This window comes from Lichenostomus cassidix, chromosome 2, assembly GCF_008360975.1.
Source record: "Lichenostomus cassidix isolate B80296 chromosome 2, HeHo_3.0, whole genome shotgun sequence".
Taxonomy (NCBI): domain Eukaryota; kingdom Metazoa; phylum Chordata; class Aves; order Passeriformes; family Meliphagidae; genus Lichenostomus; species Lichenostomus cassidix.
Genome location: NC_139482.1, coordinates 34218083 through 34241188, shown reverse-complemented (window position 1 = coordinate 34241188; position 23106 = coordinate 34218083). Strand labels below are relative to the sequence as shown.

The following is a 23106-nucleotide window of genomic DNA, read 5'->3' as shown; positions in this document are numbered from 1 at the left end:
CTAGGCGTTGCTGGCCAACACTGTCTACGGAATCAGCAAAATATTTTGCTGCTTCTCCATGCTCTCCATGCTTGGTAATCTTTTATTTCCTCCCTAGCCACAGTCTTGGATCCACAGACAGCCTCATCAACATCTGGAATTACCCCATTCTTTACTGCCAAATCCCAATCTGGTGAACTGTCTCAGGTTCATGGGGACGTTGCCCAGACCAAGGTAATAATAGCAATACAAGCATGATAATATTTAGGTCCCAAAAGGGACCTTGATGTCCACAGAGACTTCTCTAAGCACCCAATGAAGACTGAGGCTGACAAAGGGTAAGCACCAATATAAAGTACCCTTAGAAAATTACCTCCCATGATTCCCCTGCTAAATCACTGCTCCTGTCTCTTGCCTTTCCTGCAGTTGCAGTTTTCCCACTTACTCTCAGGGAGGGACAGGGTTACCATGAGAAAAGGAAACAAACTTGGACCCTGCAAAGCAGATACGAGAAGAGATTTTTGCTGTAAATCTGTTAGCCAGTTGATTAAACACATCTTTACAGGGACTCTAATAGCTATTAATGTGAAACTGATGATGTTTAGAATTTCATAAGCAATTTGGGCTGATAATTTATACAGAATTCCTGAGCTGTCCTGCTGAAGCAAATGCACCAGTAGCATTTATGAATTCACATTTCTAGCTGGATTATGAAACCCCCTTATCCCAGAACAGTGAAAAGTGTCACAATAGTCTAATTTTGCTGTAATTTGCTCTCACCAGCTGTGTTGCATGACCTCTTGTACACAGCAACACATGATAATAACTTTTCTCTTATAAAGAGGTAGAGGCACACCCTTTTCCTTTCATATTTGCAGGGTATGCAGATGGACACCTACGCATGTGGTGTGTGTTGCAAACTATCTCTCCTTCTTCACTGGCCAGTGGGAAACATTCACACACATTTTGGCATCTGGTAAATGTTTAAGGATTCCTCATCTTCCACCCAAAGAATCATCTTTCAAATCAAGATGAACTCTCAAAAGATGACAACTCTGACCCAAAACACATTTTAAATGCTGCACTTGCAGAAAACTGATTGGTGCAAGATTCCACTCTGATGACTGAGCAAATGTTTGGAAGACCCTAAAAACTGCAGAAAAGAAAATTTTAGCATTGTTATTCAATGTAAATTCATCCCTGACAGATTAGATTTTACCCAGTGGCACTTTCAATTACATGCTTCAAATAAGGTTTTAATTTAGATTTAATAAGACAGTTATTGCATGCTAATTAAATACTAATGGATTATTAAAAACATATTTTCTGCAGGTCTAACAATCCCATAGTAAGCACATCTATCTAAACCTGAATACACATGGTTTCAATCAGCCATTGGAATTAAGTTAAAATATAATTGCTGGAAGTTGCAGTATGTGATTGGACTCAAGAAGACAATTGCAGCATGTCTATTACACAAACATGGAATTGATGGAAGAATTAATAGGGAATAATTACATTTATCTGCTAAATAATGGTATTGATTTAAAAGTTTTCAGGTCATACACATTAATTGTATTTAAAGAGAAAATGGGTATAGAAGAACAAATACATTGCATTAACGAACTCGTACACAGGACTAGTCAATAAATTGCATTTCTTTGAAAAATTATTCTCGACTAGGAGATATTTCATTTTTCTTACACACAGATTTTTGCTTAGAAGTAGTATAGTGCACGTTTTATATAGTATCTGTTAACAAAAATATCTCTATGACTTGCCAAGAATGATGTCACATTTTTAGTCTTTGGCCAATTCCTTAGCCAATTGGAGCCTACTTCTGAAGCATGTAAAACTATCTTTCAAAAAACCTGGCAGTCTCATTGAACACTTCTACACATATTGATGTATTAGGTACCCCTAGCAACCCAGTAAACAGAAAATAATATGGAGATTTATCATAACTAATGAAATAATTAAGAAAATACAGATTTTTTAATTAGCATTGGTAAAGACATGCTTAAAAAATTGATTATTTAATGGACAACCATGCTCTGTTGCTCTAAATCACAGAAGTCACTGTTACAGTGAAGTCTTTACCATGCCCGAGTCCATGCCAAGGTGACATGGGCACTGGAGGAAGCCCTCAGGATAATACCTGTAACTCATACTTGGAATTCTAGACTGACAAAACTGAAGCAAACTATGTGCACTGAAACTATTACGAGCTCTTTAAGACCATCTTACATTTCTCTGGACTATTGACACAAGCCTGCAAATATACAGAGATCAAGTCCATCTTTCTGCAATGCAGGGATTACCAGCAATTGTTAATCTATTCATACTTTCTGCTCTTGGCAGATCCCTCTCGAAATCTTTCACAGAACGATCATCTTGGGAAGGGAATAATTTCCCTTTAGTTGCATCAGCGCAAAAGTGGAAATGAGGACTCTCACAGCAGGAGCCCCCTGTTAAATACCTTGGCACAAGATATGGCAACATAGCAGTCAAAAACTAATCACATGAAAAAGGAAAATTAATTTGGTGGTCTCCCTGCACACGCCAGTTGTGAGTACTTTAAAGCTGCTCTCTGGGTCTGTGCTACAGCAGCAGGACAACCATTGGAAAAAAAAAAGGTGCTGCAAGCCAGACTAGAGGTACCTTGGCAGGCTGTGTGGGTAAACTTGCATTGCTCCTGCCAGCACTACAATTATTAGATGCTATCATCCCCTCGCATTCACTAGTACATGCAAACTTTTAAAACAAACAAGCAAATCAACCACACAATGAAGTAATGGGCTGTTTTGCATCTCTCCTGGCACGGATTCAACCTCATTCATCTGATAGCCATGCTACTGAAACCAAAGCACAGAAAACTCAAAGTCAAACAAATGAAAACGCATAGACTTATTTTTGTACTCACTCTCCCGGACAGCGCAGGAAAGGAGAGACAATACAGAACATTTGCAGCGGTATCTGTGGGATGACAAGCACTTAAAGCCATTCCACAGCACAAGCTCCAACCTAGCGCCTGTGCCAAGTTTCAATGACATGCTTCAGTAACACGAATTGCTTACTGTTGGGCTTCATTTAACCATCCTGTTCCTAGCAGTTCTCTGAACTATGGCTTCTTCTCACCGAGAAATACAAAAGCCCAAGGTATGAGTTCATTGCTAAAGAACGAAAGCATCTCAGCAGCCCAGGCTGCCTGGTGATTTGCTGAGCTCCTCTGAGCCAGTTGTGAGTTTTCTTCCAATTTAACTGTTAAGGTTTAAGCTAAAAAGAATCCACTCAGTGAAGCACTGTATCTGTGCAAACATGACCCTAATCCAAGCCAGGAACAACTCTCCAATAAGATTTTTTTGTTGTTTAAATCAGGAAAAGTAGTGCTCTTAAAACACTACAGTGTTTGCAGTAAAGATTGAGGTTATTAGGGTTTTGCAGAAGTGCTGTGGTTTGGTCTCACTTTTAGAAGAGATGCAACTAAAGAGCCTTTTTATGCTTTTTATGAATCACTAGACAGGCAACAGGCTTTTTCCCACAGAAAGTCGCATTTGCCTCAGTGCTCCAAAGCAATCTGTAAAACTTGCCTCTATCGCTGACTAATTATTACTGTTGAACAAATGTTTTCCTAATGCTTATATCTGAAGCCATCAGACAAACTATAATTTGTGACCAGCCTTTGTATTTGGTAATAGCCTAACGTGGCGGAGTCAGAATCCATTCATTAGCTCTGGCAAGCAGCTCCAGCCTTCTGTGCAGGAGCAAAGATTAATGCAGACATTGTACTCAGGGTGGCCCTCATACTGCGAACCCCACCGTTTCAGCTTCATTTACAAATCCAGAAATCTTTTTTTCTTTGCTGAGGAATAACACTGTTAAATTAAATAAAGCAGTGATATTCATAAAGAAATTTAACAGTGTAAGACATCACCAATTTTTACATTATTTACACATGAACTAGGATATTCCTCCTCCTTAAATTATATGCCACTAGCTGTTTCCCAAATGTACTGGGACAGTTTTTTGGTTTGGATGTGACTGGCAGGTGGGAAAGGAAATGAACCTACTTTTAGTAATGAAAATAACATCTGCATGCAAAATAGTACCATATCCCCAGAAAACAATTCAGGCATTTAAGCATATCTTTTGCTCTATCTTCTTCAGAATAAGCAGTGGTGTAGTATAATGCACTGTACTTTCCAACATTTCCAGTTTGCATTTTGTGTTGTTAGCTAACAGTTTATTTCTGGCTTTTTGAAGTGGCTTAATTTATCTCATTCTTTTATTCCTAAATATTTCTTCCTTATTGTAAATTTATCCTCAGCACTTAAACTCATGCTGATAGGAAAAAGTAATTTAATAGAGCAATTTAAGGCTTGGATCCCCAAGCTACTTGAGCATCTGCTTAATTAGATTCTGAAATCACACTATGAAGAAGCACAAAGACTCACAGTCTAACTGTGAACTGGGATGTTTATTGTCTGGGTTCTCTGTATTTTATTTTCATTCTATATCTGCCATCTATTAGCCAGGCACAATATGTAAACACTAGTAAACATTATCTAAATTGAACTGCAAATACAATATACAATTATTCTGAATTAAATTTTAGTAGATTGTAAGGAAATAAGATATCCTGAGAATACGATTCTTACACTGTCCATGCCTTCTGAATGTGTTCATTTAGCTTAAAAGCAAAACAGAGATAGCATATCTCTTGCAGAGCTCATCAATGACACCAGACAGACTACCCAACATGTCTTCAATAGCATCTTCTTTTACTGAAACAAAAGGCTGAGAAAAAAAGAAGACATTCAACTCCACTCCTGGTTCTATATAAAAAATCTATATTCTCAAAATGCATGTTATTTGGAAGGAAATTGTCATGACATTATGAGTTTGTCCATAATTTCTTAAATTATATGTTTTTCATAATTCCTTTATGTGTGGGGTTGACAGGAGTTACACTAATGTAGTAAATTTACTTTTTCTCTTCTTTCTTCAAAGCAAAAGAAATTTCGGTAACAGTTATGACCTCAGGGAATCTAGAGTTTCACTAACACAATAGCAGTGAGTTTGTACAGTCCAAGACATCCCAGGAAAGCCATGAATAAGTGTCAAGATATCCTATTTCTTTACTGTGTATATTTTTCTATCTCATAGTAGCTTTGTTTCAAGTACACTTCATTTAGAGGTTCCCATTCGTTTGAACTCAGTTTACATCCCTAGAAGTGTATCTGCGAAGTCTGGAGTCCTCTCTGCTTGTCCTGCATGCACACCCACAACAGCCCCCTTTCCTGAGCATTAAGTCTCACTCCATCCCAAACAGCCTCCCCTGAGGGTGGGGAATCTTTCCATTGCTCAGAGCAGAATTAATGTGTTTGCAAGGCCAATAAAACCCACGCACCTCAGTACTACCCAAGAGTAATGCCTAAAGTAGTAATAGCTGCATCCCCTGTGGCCACATGAGATGACATCATGGGTCCTTCCAGGCCCAGAGCTGCCAGTTCCCCTCACCCTGCCGATTCAGAGGTCTTCCTGAACTGAACATACAAGTGATTTCTGCCCTCCAAACATCACCAAAGCCATTCATCATGATCTCATGGTATACACAAGGAGGAGAAAGAAAAGAGTGGCAGACTTCTCTTTTAAGTGCCTTTTGCTCTTTCCAAGTATTTCTACTAGAAACATTTCTTCAGTGCCTACATATACATATACATGTTATTATAGAAGGGTAAGAGCACTGATCTGAATGCATCAGAAGTTGAGAAAGCTGTGCATTCAAGTGCATGAGGTGTCAAAGCTGCTGAGCATTTACAAACTCTCAGAGCAGAGCCTGGAGCAGGGACTTGCTCAGGAGCAGAGACAGGAAGGTAAATGAATTTGGAAGGAACACTTGTCCAGTGATGTTCATAGAAAGGCTTTGTGCATGCCACAGTGCATCAATAATATACTTTTTGTTAGATATAATAAAGTCTTGGCAAAGACAGGTGATGACTCAGAAAGCACAAACAAATAGAGAGAGTCTCTGAAAAAGTAAGGAAAACAACTCCAGCCCATTTCAAGTTTAAAAGAAATATTACCAAATCAAAAGCAACATCTGGCAACTGGTCTCCCCACCACCCCAATTTAATTCTTACTGTGCTCCATTAGTGTTCAGGAAAATCCGAAGGCCATGAAAGACAGGCAGTAAAGGGTTTCTACCCTCAGACAGATGAGGGATCATTTGTCCCCTAAGGAAGCCTCTGAATATGGAGCAGAAACACCCTCTATGAAGTTTCCAGAATGGAAACCAAAATATTTCTCTGAGGATATTTTTCCTCTGCTCTTGGGTTGGTAACCTGATGTGCACCTTCTCTCTTGAACTTGCTTCTCTGGGCTCTGGTGTGGTCGCAGCCTGTCAAGTTGCAAACCATGCAGAGGGTCCCAGAGCAGCCAAGGTGGCTGGCTCACCTTGGTATGCAAGGCAGGCAAAGCTGATTTACTCTGCATTTTGAACAAACCATTAACATGGACACAGGAAGCTACCTCATCTTAGCCAAGGGAACAGATGAGGCTGTTCAGCTTCCATCCTGAAAGTGTGCTGGGCTGTGCCTCAACAAGAGGGCTCCACCACACCGTGGGTGAGCGCTGAGAGCCTGACGCTCTGCGGGTGCTGTAAGGAGCTGACACAGGAGGCGTCAACCTCGCCTGTGCTGTTGGGTCTTGAGTTGCAAGTGGGTGTGGAGATGGCAGGCAATGTGGAAAGCAGTGGTCAGTGCTGGGCGTTCTTCATCTCATAAATGTTGCTAATGCATGGTACTGCAAGGGAGGTCACACACATGGAGCCAAAGAATACCATTTCTCTATGTTCTGATGGGGCTTTTAGGGTTGCCCTAACTGAAAATGGGGCTTTTCATATTCATTTGAAGAAAGCAACACCCATACTACTAATAACTTAGAGTCATCAAAAAGTACTAGGCTACTAATATATCACAGTGACATGTCTCAGTAAAGCTTTGGAGACAGAATGAAAAGCCAGTGGAAGACAGGTTTTATGGTGGTGATGTCCCTAGGCCAAATCCATCCTTTGCAAAAACTGTGCTGACACCATTAAAGACACCCTAAGGATGAATTAGGCTCATTACATCTTATATTACATAATGAGATCTGTATAGGGGAATTTCTTACAGTTTTACTCCTACAGCTTCTCATATTAAGTAAGATTTGTACATCCCTAAATTTAAATGAAGTAAAGCATTTCAAGGCATACATAACCTAGATTATGTAAAACTAATTTATGAAACAGGTTTCCAAAACACAGATGCTTCATTGTTTGGCTCAGGCTGTTTCCCCACATTTCTATCTGCTGTTAAACTGCAGTTGAAGTCCCAGTCAGGACAAGACTGCATTTCCCAGCTAGAAGAAGTGAGCCCTAAGAGATGAGAACATAAAAGCTACAGAGGCCTTGTGATCTCCAGAGAACAAAAATCTCTGTGGCCAATGATAAAATGAGCCATTCACACACCGAAAAAGCTCCTTCCAGAAAAGTTGTCTTCAGCAGTCTTCTTTTAGGTACCAGAAAAGTAAAATTCAAGGCAAAGGACTTGTTCTTTCCACTATGCATTAAAGATAGGTAAAAAGGAGTGTATGCAACAAAGCTGAAGACTGCCTGCATGGTTCCAAGTTCTGTGCTGCTTTCAAACCTCCAGAGCAGAGCTCAGCTTGACATTGAAAACCTTTGAAGAGGTTGGTCCTTCCCTCAAACTTGACAGAGTCATAAATCCAAGGCACTGTGCAGCCAGGCACAGAGTTGTTTTTTTTTCCAGTATGAGAACACATCTGAAACAACACACTCAGACAGTATGGTATTATTTACTTACAGCTGAGCTTAGAAGATTGGGTAGCAGCCTCAGAAATTATCCCAATTATTTGAAATTGCAGTATGGTGTAAGAATTCTGTCAAAAGAGAGGAGTGCAGGAGGCAGAGCAGTGGGAAAAACTAAGATGGCTTTTTTTTTTTAATAAAGCAAAATGAACCAAGGCAAGCATTCAAAAATAAGTTACTGAAAACCATTTTATAAACTACCTTTAAAATCTCTTAATAGCATTAGCTTACCTTTTGTTTTGTCTGAAGAAATATATTTGAACCAATAATGTTCTCATGAGATTTCATTACTGAAAAGGCTCATTAGAAAAGGCATTAAAATACTAATTACCTCATAAAGTATTTAGTTGTGTACCCACTGGGATAGTACTTACGAGTGCTCAAGCTCTTCATAGATCCAGCTAATCAATTAATGCTCATTACAATCAGAAAGAGTATGCAGACTGCAGCATGCAGGAGAAATAAATAAGTCAGAGGTTAGCAAAGAAAGTGATTTGGCTGTAATTGAGCCTTCCTTTGTAACACAACTGTTGTCTGCTACGATTTAATTTTAATCAGCCTTTTTGGTACTTCTGGTAACGTGACTCTTCTTGTCTCGAGAATCTCAGCTATTGTTATTGCTCCTCAAAGTACATAATTTATTATGGGAGATACATCAAATGCTACATGGAGATTCAAGTAGACAGGTAGGATGTTCACTGATACCATGCTAACATTACCTCCTGGGTGTGTAAACCCAGAGTAGAGGGCCTTGGGGGTGTGTCCCAGGTGGTTTCTCTGTCAAAGAAGAGGAGCAGCCACCGAGACATGGATGCACTGCTGGCTGTCCTGCAAAGCAAAGCCCAGCACCCGCCCCTGCCTACCCTACACCAGGTTTGGGAAGGGTCAGGAGATATCTGCTGGTGAGAACTGGGCTCTCACAGTCTTTTACAATCACTGTGGGGGAAAGGGTCCTTCTTTGCTGCCTGCAGAGATGACACATATGCTCCTTCACCTCAAGACAGCCAGGACGGTGGTCTCTCTCCTCCCTGGGTATGGTGGCCCAGTATCAGCACTGGCAGCACCTGAACCCTGGATAGAGCTCTTTGGGCTCCTCACTTTCCCTTTTGCTTAGGTCCCTGCAGGAAGGCTCCTGGCAAAGTGCTCACCGTCAGTGTGGACATGGTCCATCCCTTGTGATGGTGACATTCCACTGAGAAACAAAGGGTGGAGAGTGACAGGAGGCACCTCACAACTTCAGGCAAATGTTGTTTCCCAGCTACACACACATCGTGATTTCTCCTGTCCAGTAACTGGCAGGAGGCTCAACAGAATCTACAGCAGCTTTCTTTAAACAGAATTTAGAATCTGTTTAAAGACATCCAGGACTTAATCTTGGTTGCTTTTTCATCTCCTTCACACATGCAACTCAAGAGAGCTTCACTTTTGCTTCAGACCTGAGAAGTCCCTGCAGAGAGATCTTACATGTTCCAGAGAAATGCATGTTCATGATCTCTTTTTTTCACTGTGGGGGGGACAAACCAAAGATGGGAGGAAGTTTAGAGCTACTTCATCCAGCTGGTGATGACCAGGTGTGATCATCATCCAGGCTGCGGTGACCAGGAGCCCTAGGGATAACTTTCCTCCTTCCCTCCTATAGGAGGAAAGCACATACTGGATGGGTACTACAAGTCATAGCTATGCTATTTGGATTTTTGTGGGCAGTATTAAACTACCATCATGAGTCACATATACCAGTTTTACTAAGGCTAGCATAAACACATCTTGAATTTTAAGTGTAGTAGAAAAGGAAGTTTTGCTTTCTAAAATCTTTAAAATTAGATTAAGCTACCTTATTTTCTTATTTCTTACTTAAATGAAGGATTTTGGTATGCTTGAACAATCCCACTAACCACAAATTTCACCAAGGGCAATTCATTCCTATTTTAATTCTCAATACTGATGCAGTTATATACCTTTTTTCACATAAACTCTAGACTACCTCTGGGAACTCTGTATGCAACTAATTCAAACATTGCTTGGATCAAGTTTCCAATCAAACTAATCCACCACTAACATGATTTAGAAGACTGAAAAGCCTCTGCAAATTCATGTAGCCGAACAAATTGCTTTTTCTTTGTGCAAATGGTAGTCACCCTGAGTGTTAGTAAGTGTTTTTTGGATAACACATATGGATTTTCAGACATTTATTTTTCTTCAGCATCCTAAATTATTTCAGGAAAAGCGGTTTCTTAACAGAAGATAAGGTAATATGCAAATAAGTAGATAGATGGACAAAATTAGCCAAATATCCTAGATAAGATTATTCTTGCACAGTAAAAGTGCATGGAATGGAGGAAGAAAAAGACCCACCATAACCACAGGAAAAAGAAATGGATATGTGCACAAACATGCACACATTCAAACATCTGACTGATAAACCTGAGGCTCCTCAGACAGTTAGCTCTTATTATCGCCTACCACTGCCTCTAGTTTAATGAAGTACTCAAAAACTCAGATTTTGTACAGATCCAGATATTAATGTTTTGGCAGGATTTTTCAATTTAATAAAATTCCCAGAAGATGAAGCAATAGAGCAATATCTGTTACAAACCTCCAAATAAATAGTTTTCTCTCTGACACAGTCACACACTGCACACCAACACCAGCCTGCAGAGCAGCTGCACATGTCCATTAGATGGAAAGCAGATCAGGATTTCCCCCACCCTTATGCTGGGTATCTCCTGGCTGCTTTGTTGGCAGCCAAAACAAAGTTCACGCTTAACCTCATGCTAAAGAGCCTCTGTTAACAGTTGGGGAACACAGTCCATCCTCTTTACATATGTTTCTCCTGAACCACAAGCAGCACATAAAGCAGACTCTAGTCAAATCCAGTAATGATGCTAGGTATTTTGGGAAAGAAAAAAAAAAAAGAAAAAAGTTGGCAGAGTAAGGCAAATGTCATACTTCAGTGTATAGTGGTGTTCTGTCAGAAGCCAGACATATTAAAAATATTTACATAATTTAAAATAATTTGTACAGGTCTAGTAAAGTCTATTTTGGGCTTTGGGCTTTAATAAAAGTTTAAACATTTGGTAGATCCCATTGGACTTCATGTGTAACCTTGGCATCTGAGGGCAGTATTGAGGATATGCCATTACTAAACTTTTCATATTAGTATGAGTGTGAACTGAAATACCAAAATAAAAATATAACAATATTTCTCATGACTTGAAAACAGTTCTGGACTTTATATTTCCAGATGGGAAACTAAAAATGTACTCTATGTTTGCACATGTATATTCAGAGGTGGCTTTTAGTCTAATTTAAACATTCCAGAATAATGTGACCTAAATATAACAACATGAATCATCCATCACTTTCAAAGAAATATCTGGCAATTTTTCATTATGAATCACTAGGGACAGATATCAATACCTGTCATAAAACTGCTGGTGATTGTCTGGTATGATGAATCAATTATAAAAATCTTCTGATATTATTTTGGGGATTAGAGAAAATAATGTATCTTTAAATATTATGTAATGAACCCCTACAGGAAGCAGAGTTGAAAAATGAAGTCAGATAAAGTTCATATAAGATTCTGGAGCAGTTGTCAAAACACCAGCGTGCAAGAGTAAGAGGCAAATATATACTAAATATTTAGTGTATAAAATGCTATGAATAATCTTCCCACATATGCTCTGTAGGCAGAATGTATTTAGTCTCTAGAATATTCTGTAAAATACAGAATATGGACTCTAAATAAAATAATGTTAAAGCCAAAATAAACAAAATGCTTACCTGGCAGTATAAAATTCTGGAAGAGCCAAAGCTTGTCTCAAGGAAATTTCGAGATTCAAAAGTATAAACTAGGTGCTCAGTTGATGCAAAAACCATACAATTCATTGAAGTCAACTTACACTGGTTTACAGATGAGGATCAGGGCTAAATTTTAAAAGTAATTTTTGACTATACCAAAAATCTTGGCACTGATATTTTAAAGGCAGAGGATTATGAAGTTCTATTTTAAGTTGCTTATGGGGCTTATCTCTTTTCTGAATACTCATTTTGGAAAACTGAAGTAGAAGGGAGAGAAGTTGCAGTGAAAAGGCGGATGTTTTGTTTTAAATTGTTTCCAGTAGACTGAAAAACCAAATTACAGGAATCCTGTCTGCTGTTTTCTATTTTACAAAAGCTTTCCCTTTTTTTTGCAACATAATTTTAAGACCAAGCTTCCATGAACAAAAATGTACATAGTGAAGGTGATCCTAAATTAAAGTACTTCCCCACTGATATTGTTACTAAAGGAAGAATTTGATACTATCTTAAAGTAAGATTTGTGGAACATTTCTCAATATGAAAATGATTTGCTTTCAGTGTGACTTTAAGAAATGGGAGGGAAAAAAAGCACATGCATGACTGGAAGAGGAAGGTTCTGCATAAAATGAATTTGAACTGAATTCTATTCCTAAAAAAAACTAACAGTCTTTTAGTCGAATCTTCATGCTAGTTCATCTTCAGCTGGTCAAATTCCATGTTCTCCTTGCCTCTGCGATATTCCAGCTATGTTCGGTATTTCACTGTCTTCTTTGTTAACATAAGGTCCTTAAAACAAAGGAAACTGTCAAAAGCAGAGTAATTTGGATGTGCCCATATTGCTAAAGTCAGTCCTCAGCACATGAGGAACAAACTGAGGAAAGGCAGCTCAGGTCCCCTGGGGAGGACATCCCATGAAATGGGCTATGCAGCACCCAGAAAACAAAGGGGATACAGAGTGCAGAGGACACAACTAACTGTGCTACATCCCATGCAGCCTGACTACAGAGCACATTCAAGAAGATTATTCATAGTATTTCATACACTAAAATCTCAGAAAAATTTTACTGGACGGCAATTTGCTAGTAAAAACCAGAGCTAAGCACAGTTTGCTGTGTAAGTGTTTCCAGGGTGGGAGACCCAGCCTGTCCCAGCTTTTAAATTACCTCCTCTGAACATAAATGAGAATTTGCACTAATGAACATCTGGAAGACAGTATATAGCCTTCCCACCACCACTGAGAAGTGTCACTGGCCATATCTGACAGCAGAAACAACAAATGCTGTGAACACTCCCTCGGACTGCACACAGCTTGCAGCAATGTTTCAAATATGCCTGTGATCTTAGGAGGAGCTCTACAGGGGTATTCGTTAGTCCTGGTTTGGATATGGTTGACATTATGTGAAAGTAAGTGCTCTCCTGAGATTTCAGTGGAAGCCACGATGCCAGGGAAGCTGATGTCACAAGGCTTCCATCATCTCAGATGACAGAAGTCTCAGAAGATCAGTTAATTTTTGTCATTCTGAGCCAAAATCTCATCAGTAAAGTTCAGGAAATTTCAGGGGCATTAAATCCAAACACAAAGTGCCACCTTCATTTGGATTTTAATCCTAAATTTGAGCCTGCACCCTCTGTAAGCTTGAGGAGTTCAGTCTTCCCATTCTTTTACTAGTCATGAAAAACAGTCTATTTCAACAATTTATATTGATATTACTAACATTAATATTAACTTTAAAATAACATATACATAAATTCTACTCAGACAGAAATTGTGTTTTCTGGAACTGGCAGCCAGAAATTCTTCTGTGCTTGTTTCAGCTCTTCCACTGACAAATTGTGTGGCCTCTAGTGAGTCACTTCAATTTTCTCTCTCAGTTCAACGGTCTGAAATTATTTATCTCACAGGAAGACTATAATAATTAATAAACTACTTCATTAGCTACTGCATAGTTTTTATAAAATGCTTTTTAAGCTTGTCCATAAAGAAGAGATTTATTGCCATGAGAATTTTTCTTCCAGCTCTTGTGTCCTCGGTAGTTAAAATATGGGGCTGGTAAAGTGTGTAAAACCATCTCCTCCACCCCAAAGCCCTTCACTTGTCATGAGAAGCACTAGCACATCCCAATCAAATTCTGGGCTTAGTGTGCAACATCCTGAAGTGAAAAACAATTTCCATTATTCGTGGATCTTGCAAAAATCTTGGAAAATGGAAGCTGTACGTATTCCAAGCAAGAGACTGAAATAAATCTATGTGAGGCAGAACTTCCCTGTAATGCAACCATGTGTTTTATTTTTACAATTTCTTTCTCTGGCTTCACTACCATAAGGACTTGCTTTTACTTGCGCCAGTGCCCACACAACTTTACACAAACAAAACCTTTTCTGTAAGGGACAGTTGGGCACCAAACAAATTATCCTCACATATGCAGATGTATGGGATTTAAGTTTCAAAACCTTATGACACACAAAAGCCAGCAGTTCATCTGTTGGGTTAGATGATAGCTACAGCAAGCAAATATTAGGATTGTATTTCAGTTATTGCTATGGTTACAAAATCAGGGTGGACACTAGGGAGAAAAGGAGAAAGAGAAACAAGTCTACAAAGACAGTAAATCCTCTGAGGAAAGAGGGTGGTGGAGAAACAGAGAAAGAGAGAGGGTGAGGGCTGGTGGGTGGGGGAGAAAGCGAGGTCACTTTAACACCCAGCTGAATCAAGGCAAACAAAATAATAAAAATCTAAGTTCTTCTAGGGAAATAGTGCTGATAAGATCACCGCAGGATAAAGTGACACAAAGAAAGAAAAATGCAAGGAATTGTTACAACTTGTGCCTGCAAGAAGCAGCGCAATTCATATGCACTCGGGAGAAGCAAGATCAGATATTCAGCACATATTCACAGCAGCTCTGAGTAACTGAACCACCTTGCTTCCCTAGTGAACTTACTGAGCCACTGACAGCTTAAGAAGAATTAGTTCCTACCCAGTCTAGTTCATAATCCAGAATTTAGGCATGACGGGTATAAGGTCCTGTTTCAGTAAACAAACCAGAATATTAGTATCTTCACCCATCATGATAATACCTTAATCCATAGCAAGGCACACTGTCTGCAGGCAGAGCTACTGCCTGGGGAAGGTTTTCAAGCACAGACCAGGAGCACACTGAAAGTTTGGTTTTGGGGACTTTAAAACATAAACACAAATGTAACAGGAGATACATTTTGGTATAGTGAGTTCTGTCAACAGTTGCAGAAGCACCATGGGTTTTAACTATACAACAGTCCCTTCTGTGAAAACACTTCTCAGTTACTGATACAGGAAATTTCGTCACAACTCTATTTTTTATTTGGAAGACCTTGTACTTTTTTTTCTCTTATGTTGCTTTCATTGCTTTATTATGAACTACAAGATGAGCAATTGCTGTTGAGAGCTCTGCAGAGATACAACAATTTTCTTGCTGCTCAAAAGTCCAGAATCCCCACAAAGAAAAGCGTTCTGGCCCTGAAGCAATGCGTGCTGTTCTATTGAAGTGATTCCATTCCCAGCCGGCTTGATAGGAAAACATAGACTTCAAACCGTTTTGTTCAAAAAAGCATCTTCAGTCACAAAGTGTTAAGTATCTAAACCTAGAGCTTCAGTGGCACTGATGCTGCCCAGACTGCCTATGTCAGCCCCTTGCCTGGAATCAGTATGGAAACCTTGCACACCAGGGACCAGAGCTGGAACACAGAGGGATGTCCTTCCCAAGGCTGCCACTTTTGGGCAGCACTCTGCTCCCACAGCCAAGGGCTGCTGCAGTGGCTGAGCTGAGCACCAAAGTGGGGCTGGGATAAGAGCTTACTCCAGCTGCTTCTCACTTTGCACCAGCTGCACCACCACAGCTCATGCACGTGGAAACACATGTTATTTGTAAAACTAGGAGCAGCAGAAGACTCCATCCAAATTCAGATCCCAGTCTGCATCCAATGGAAGCCCTCACCTTTGTGGCGAGCCTTTCCCGTTTGGCTGATAGCAAAATGTGCTTAGAGCCATCCAAAATGCACCCAGGTCTCTGCAGACAGTCTGGCCTTTCCTCTGGGATGGTGTGATGCTTGGACTGGGATTTACACAGCCACCAGTAGGATCTGGACCCTTACCTCTAATTAAGTTGAATACAAATTAGTACTGACGACAACTGGCTCACTGTGATTTCTTTCACTTCTCTCCTCCTCCTCTGCCAAAGCTGTCCTGTATTCTTTGGTAAATTAGGAGGTTCAGTTATTTTACTGTTATAATTAGGAACATGCACTCTACCAATTTATTACTTTTCTTTTCTGGTTATGTTTTCACTCTTTCATCTGACAGACACTTTCAAATTTTTTTTTTTTTCTTCCTGTTCAACCTAGTAATGCTTGCAAGGCAAAAACAATAGCCCACAGTCCTGTGCACTTCTGATACAGAAATAATTTCTTTTCTTTTCTAAAGGATGGTACACATTCTGACAGGATTACAGGCAAAGCCAAACTACACATATAACATTTTATTTAAATTTTCTAAAACTACACATCCAGCAAGCGGCAGACAGAAATTGTAAAAGAAAAAATTAATGGATTAAATTGAGGACTGTATTTTTAAGTTCAAATCTTTCACTGCCAGCCTGCTTTTTATACGTCCTTTCAGCGGCCATAAATTTCTACATGTAAAGATCAATGCCTTGCAAAATTCAGAAAGGCATCAGCTCCATCGAAAAGACCTGCTGTCCCACAGGCTTCCAGTGGTTCAGTGCACACTATTTATCTTTCACTCCAGTAATCCATACGGTATTGCTCTTCCGAGTTCTAAAACCTCCAATACTCTGAAACTGTGAAGCCAAACTGTATGTAGGCAGTATATTAAGGCAAAGGCACTGCCAACAGCTCCAACTTCATAATACCTTCAGCCTACTGAACCACATGTTAATATGCTACATGTGCTACTCTGCATATTTTTACCATGTACACTTAAGAGCTATATGTTTCCTCCTCTTTCCAATGCAATATATTTTAATATAAAATCAATGTGTGTTTTTGGTGGGCAGCATTAAGAGTTTTATCCACTCATCTGTGAATCTAAGAAGAAAGCAGTATTGATTTAGGTGTTCACTCATTCATTTACTAGGACAGTTTTAAAGCATTAGGTGATAACCTAATTGAGAGGCGTACTATGAGGGAAACTGAGATTGCTGTGATAAATTAAATCTGTTCTGGGATGTCATCTACAATACCTTAATGCTTGATGGAATGTTCTCCTGAAAAAACTTAAACCAGGAAGCGAACATCTTGGGTGGCAGAGTGTGGCTTTGCACAAATACCAGGTGATACAAGCTGATTAAAATATGTATTGGTTATTATAGAAACACTACATTAATGCAACACATATTCTATGTGTGTGTGTAGATGTGCTTGTATATCAAACAATGTACATATTTATCAGACTGGCTTCCATTTCCCACTACAAACAAACTATTAACCAATCGAGGGTGTGAACCTTTTGCCATCTAATTGCTTTCTTTAAAAAAACTGGCATCACATAGCATCCACAGAGATATGATTTATTCATATTCATTTTACAAAGGCAAATTAAGTAACATGTGCCACCAAATAGTGTTATGACTGCTGCACATGAAGTTGTGCTTGCATCGCTCAGGTACATACTGCCATGAGGCCAGAGGGATTTGGACTCACATCTGGGTCTCACATGTGGAGGAGCCTGTCCCTCATTCTCTCACTCAGGCCTCCCAAAAGTGCTGGTACTCCCATGGATCTGGGCACCTGATGAATCAGGCCCAAAGTCCCTCCGACTTCTCCAGTTACTTCAGCCACTAGCTACAAGCATCTTAGATGACTCTGTTTGGTGTTCAACACATACATACATTCTTCTCAGAGTGGGGCCAGCCAAAGAGAACATACACAACGCTGAATGCACCAACAGTAATAGCATTAACAGAATCCAGGGAAATCTGAAATTCCTTCCTAATGCAGGACACAGCCTGATAAGGTACTAAGCACCCTCACTTTTAACTTTTTTAAAAAGTCACCAGAGCATGTAGAGTCTCATACTTTAAGCATGAAGATGAGTGAAATAGTTAATAATAAGAACAAACATCCCTGTAATACCGATGATTCAGATTTAAAATCCATAAACTTGCATGTAAGAAATAATTTTGCTCTGATATTTCCTGCATTTTTTCTAGTTTGTATTCATGCAGAGTATAGTTAATAGATTCATATTCCTCAAAGCAGAGGCTAAATGAAGAGGCTTTTTATATTACATGTGTGCTCATGCAGAAACAAAGTATAAAATTAAAATATAGAAATATAAAATATTTTTTAAAACCCAAACCTGCATTTGAAAAGAAGAAAGGTCCTAGAGCTCTGAATTATACTTCTTAAGAGTTAACGTGTGCAGATTTTTTCCAGCCTCAGAAGAGTGGCAGAAAGGCCCTGAGAAGCAAAGGTGCTGCTTCTTCACTACACCATATTTTGGAACTGATAGCAACTTCTTCATACATTAGAATGTCTTCATACATTATATTTAGGGACAAAGCCTGCTTACCCAGATAAAATGGTAATTTGTATGAATGTTCAGTTTCAGTTATTAAAGCACAGAATTCTCACCCTATGCACCAATAATTTAATCTTGTTCTTAAGTAGACTCACTCTACCAGTAAAAAAGAGGCAGGGGGTGTGGGGAGAGAGTAAACTACAGAAACTTTAGTCCCCAAAACAGATGCCAGTTTTGGATTTATTCAGCCAAGGAGTATTTATCTTGGCTCAGCTACACTTACATTGAAAAAACACTTGTCTATTCCAAAAAGTTTTTAACAAGCTCTGCTGCAGATGCTGTTGCCATTTGGCATGTCACCGTCACTGTGTGGTACAGCAGAGAGAACTCTCGACCACAGGTTTTCCTTGGCTGGGGGAGCCAGCATTTTTGGCTATCCTTCTTCTTCTGGCCAACTGGCTGCATGTTTACGGAGTGTGGTTTTAGACAGAGTGTTAACAGAGGTTGGGTTAACAGCCTAACCCAGACCAACAGTGAGGAGAAGGCATGACCTACCCAACCTAAGAAAACAGAGGTAGGATAAGCTCAAGTATGTTGTCGCTCTTAACCCAGAGTCTCCTGTATGCACCATGCCTATAGACAAGTAGATACTTTTCTTTGCCCCAGGATAGATGACAACAACTTTAAAAGCCGTACCAGTCATGCAAAATAGAAATGTACAAAAATATGTGGTTGCTTAATCTTTGTCGGGTTGATTTCATTCTCTCACTTATGACAATTTTACCTTGGCAAAATGCCACTGAAAGAAGTTCAATGGAGTTACTCCTGTTTTCCACTATGATGAGATATCTTGAGATGATAAAAACCCTACAGAGTTAAAACCAAAAACCTCTGTCCTCCTATTTCCATTAGACATCAGCAAATGGCAGTTCTGAAACTGAAAAAGACAAAGTGTTTCTACACTGATAACTTGATTCCAAGGATATTAGTGCCAAATATCTCCACAAGAGTGTGTATAAAGCTGTGGAAAACTTCCAAATGTTCACCTGTAGTTTAGTTTACCTACATTAATCCTATATCAGGACATATGCCTGAGAAGCCTTGACCTTTTAAGATGTAGAACAACTTTAAAAAATATTTTTGTGTTTTTGTTATGACATTTGACTTCTATAAATAAATTACATTTGTCCAAATACTGACACTCCTTTTTGATCAGAAGTTGAAAGAGAATGCCTTTGTTGCATTCCAGAAGAAGAAAATAACCCAGTTCTATATGCATATTGTTTGATGTGCTTGTCTGACACACCATGCTCCTATCTGGAAAAAAACAAGGACTGTGTACACTCCCTCCACAGCACACACTTTTTACTGCACTCTTCATTAACTGACAATTTTCTTCAAGTTGAGGAGCACAGACACCATTAGAGAAACAGCCAGACCATTTGCTTAAATTCTACTGATCTGCACCAAAAATCCTATTTAGCACATTATGGATCAGATAGCTCACCCTTTCGTTCCCGCTCACCAAGAAATCAGCTAGGACTAGGAACATCATAAAAGTTCATAGACACAAAGGCAATTTACTGCAGCATACTAAAAAAGAGTATAACGTATGACTAAGAATGAAGTAAGCAGTGTCTGGCTACATCCCCCCCACTGTCTGGGTAACTGGCATGCAACAGCAATATGAGAAAATACAGTAATTTTTAAAAATTATCCTTTTACCATTTTGGCTTCTGAATGCATTGGGGGAACTTGAGGTGAAGCACATGGATTATTGAGGTTCGGCCCCTGCATCCCCATGATGTTGGAGTTCATTGACATTTGTCGCTCCATCTTTTAAGAGAAAAAAAAAAATAAAAGAAAGGTTTGAACACATCTGGCGATGTTTGCAAGAATTTACTCTCAGTTTCTATTTAAATGGACTCAGCTTTATTTCTTCAAGTCATGACTGGGAAAATAACAATCTGTGTCATGAATTGCATGTGTGTATGCAAGCAGGCGTGTGTTTCATCAGAATCGGCCCTGAAAACTCACAGCCAATTATAAAGAAAGGGGTTCTTTAATAAACAAATGTAGCAGCCACCCAGGTTTGCACTTTTTTGTAATGATTTTCTCCCTTTCAGTATAACAACACTCAGAGTTAAGTGGTTTTAAAAGCATCACTGTATAAAATTGTAGCTTCCCCTACCAGTGCAGCCCAATTTAGCTTGTTAAAAGCATAAATAAAAATCTACGATCTCAAGCATATGGAAAACAAGTTGGCTGTTTTTCCTTCACTCAGACTGCTCAGCTGGGAAAAGTTTTCCATATGTCTTGTAAAGGAAGCTTTCATGCACTGCTGAGATAGCAAAAAACAAAGCAAAACTTCTCCTGGCTGTTCAGAGTCCTTTCTGCAAGTTAATCTCACTAGTCAGGGTGGGAGTGATACGATGTTCAAACAAAACCTAACAGCAGTAAGTTCTCTATGAAATCGTTTCCTGGAGTGTATTCCCGAAAACAAGGCAAGCTCTGGACACTGCTAGGCATTGTCAGGGGTGGTAAGCAGGGTTATGGTGCTGCTTCCAGCCAGGGCTGAGCATCCCACCTTGCTTTGAGCCAGTCCCATGAATCTTTGGCTCCTACAAAACAGACAGTTTTGGGTCCTTCTGAGCAATCCAGGCAGGGGAGCTAATTTTTGGTGCTCTGTGGTGAGATGTTGCCTCCCATCCTCCATGATGCCTGCAAGAATGGGTGCTGGGCTTTGGGGAAACGTCAGTATCCCGCTGCCCACTGGCAGGGAAAAGCTGACAAGGTCCCCTTACCCTCTCTCCATGGGGTAGGAGCAGCTCCCACTGCCATCTCCCCTGCAGCCCTTTGAGGAGGGGTGTGGGGCAGGAGCTGCAGCTGGGGCAGCCAGCGCTGACAGGGTCTGTCTAGCTTCCATTCTCATATCTCCGTGGCTCAAAGCCAGAGCACACCTGCTTGTCTGCAAGGAAAGCTGCCCAGAGGGCTCCTCAGCAGCAGGCTGAAGCCACTGAACTTACACTGTTGCTGGATGTTTGTTGCATTTCAGGTTCCTTGGGAATCATGCCAGAAAAAAACTTCCCACAGTGACGTGGGGTTTTTTTTGTTAAACTTCCTGATTGATATTCCAGGGAAGCCTTATTGACACGTTACTAATTAATAACTTATTAATGACTGCTTAACTAGCAGCCAAACATAAATCTTCGTATCCTTGTGGAGTGTCCCCCTTGATCCAGCAAAGCTAGAACAAGCAGTGCTTTTCTCCCTCCCATGGTCAATTGCTGTCAGGTTTGTCTTTCAAACTGAACACAGTGAAATGAAGCCAAAACTTCTCCTTTCTCCATCTTCTCTTCCCTAAGTCATCCTTACTTTTCTCCACCCCTAACCTGCCCTAACCTTCTCCTGAAAAGGTGAAAAGATTAAAATCATTTCAGATTTGAAGTTACAATTGTAAATCAGCCCTTTGGCTTCCGTAAGATGGGAAATATTCCCATCCCTCCAGAAATGAATGAAAGATGAGCAGCAACAAGTGCAAGTTAACAGGACAGAAAAGTAAGTCACATTTCTTTCTTGTTAACTGGTTATTTCCCACACAAGAGGATCACTTAGATTTCACTGACATAACTCAAGTACATTGCTTTTCAATTTTTTTTCTGGATTCAGAAAAATCTTTTTGTTCTAGCATAGACATACTGATTTCACCTACATGACCAAGTATGAGAATCACAAATTGTAGTCTCATGTAAGCTGCTTCTAATCACTCTCACACTAATTAGCACGCCATTGACTTAATCAGAAATACTCTTGTCTAACATGAAGCACCGAAAAAGGTCAGCTTCCTTAACTTTTTACACTGCGTTTTTAGAAAATCCAGCAGATTTTCACCTCTGCTTAGATTCAATCAAAGAGAACACAACTTTCCTCCCTGCAAAAAAGCCAAACCAAAACACTTACAGGCATGAGGACAGCAGAAGATCCTGGCATGGTAGGGTTGGGCAGGGTGCCGGGCATAGAGGCAGGCATAGGCTGTCTTTGTCGGTTGTGTAGGTGCAGCAGTGAAGACAGAGAACCTGGGACAGGCCTAGAAGGAAAGAAAAGAAAAGAAAGCTGTCATGGGCTACGGAGACCAAAGCAAGCCTTACCCTGTTGGCCATTGGTAGGCACAGGCAGCTCCAGACAAGCAGGTGCAGATAAACCAATCCAGGATTTGTCCTTTCCTGCATAAATCAGTGGAACATAAAGTTTTCAAGGAGATGAATCACCTCCCTTCTCTCAATCAGTTAAAGCAACAGGATAGTTCATCTGATATAACATGGATGCAAATATATCAGCTGGTCTCAGTTTGTGCACCTCTGCATAGTATATTGGCTAGCAAAAGATGGTACAAAAAAGATTTTCTACAGACAAAGCAGGAAAATCTTCTGGCATTAGTGCACTGCTGTAAATTTAACCCTCAGGAACAAAAATATCTGGATGATAGTTTTGCAGACTATGACAGAAAATTAACCTCTTCTAAATTAATTTTGAAATTTTATCACCTGTAAATAAGCTACTGTAAAATGAGCATTTCAACTCCCTCTTGATAATCTCTCCTGTGAAACTCTACCAAACCTTTGTTCCACAGCGAGGTTACTAGTTTTACCACTTAGCACATCACCAGGACACAAAAAATAGAGAAAAAAAAAAGGGTAGAAATAAAATTAGGAAAACTATATTCAGATTAAGTAGATTATAAAAGCAAAAGGTATGGGCTATAGAAAAGCAGAGTGAGTTATTTTGGCAAAAGGGGTTCAAAAGATTTCGAAGGATTTTCTAAAGTACAGCACAGGAGAAGAGTGCATGGGAGAAAGGAGGCCCACTCACAAAGAAGAATCATAAAATTAATGGATTAAACAATGCTGAGAGTACACTTTTTAAAAAAGCCTTCAAGGATTTG

General features: G+C 39.7%; 1 protein-coding gene across 5 annotated transcripts in view; it reads right to left on the bottom strand.

The window, feature by feature from the left end:
* CREB5 (cAMP responsive element binding protein 5) overlaps window positions 1-23106 on the bottom strand; it is a 257792-nt gene that overhangs the window by 52492 nt on the left and 182194 nt on the right. For all 5 annotated transcript variants that reach the window (XR_014849791.1, XM_085051007.1, XM_085051009.1 and 2 more), the window contains 2 exons: window positions 22125-22251; window positions 19890-20000 (listed from right to left, as the gene is read on the bottom strand). Coding sequence is in view for 4 of the 5 variants with exons in the window: in XM_085051007.1 (XP_084907133.1) it covers window positions 19890-20000; window positions 22125-22251 (238 nt within the window). In the remaining variant the exon portion in view is untranslated. The remainder of the gene's footprint in view (window positions 1-19889; window positions 20001-22124; window positions 22252-23106) is intronic.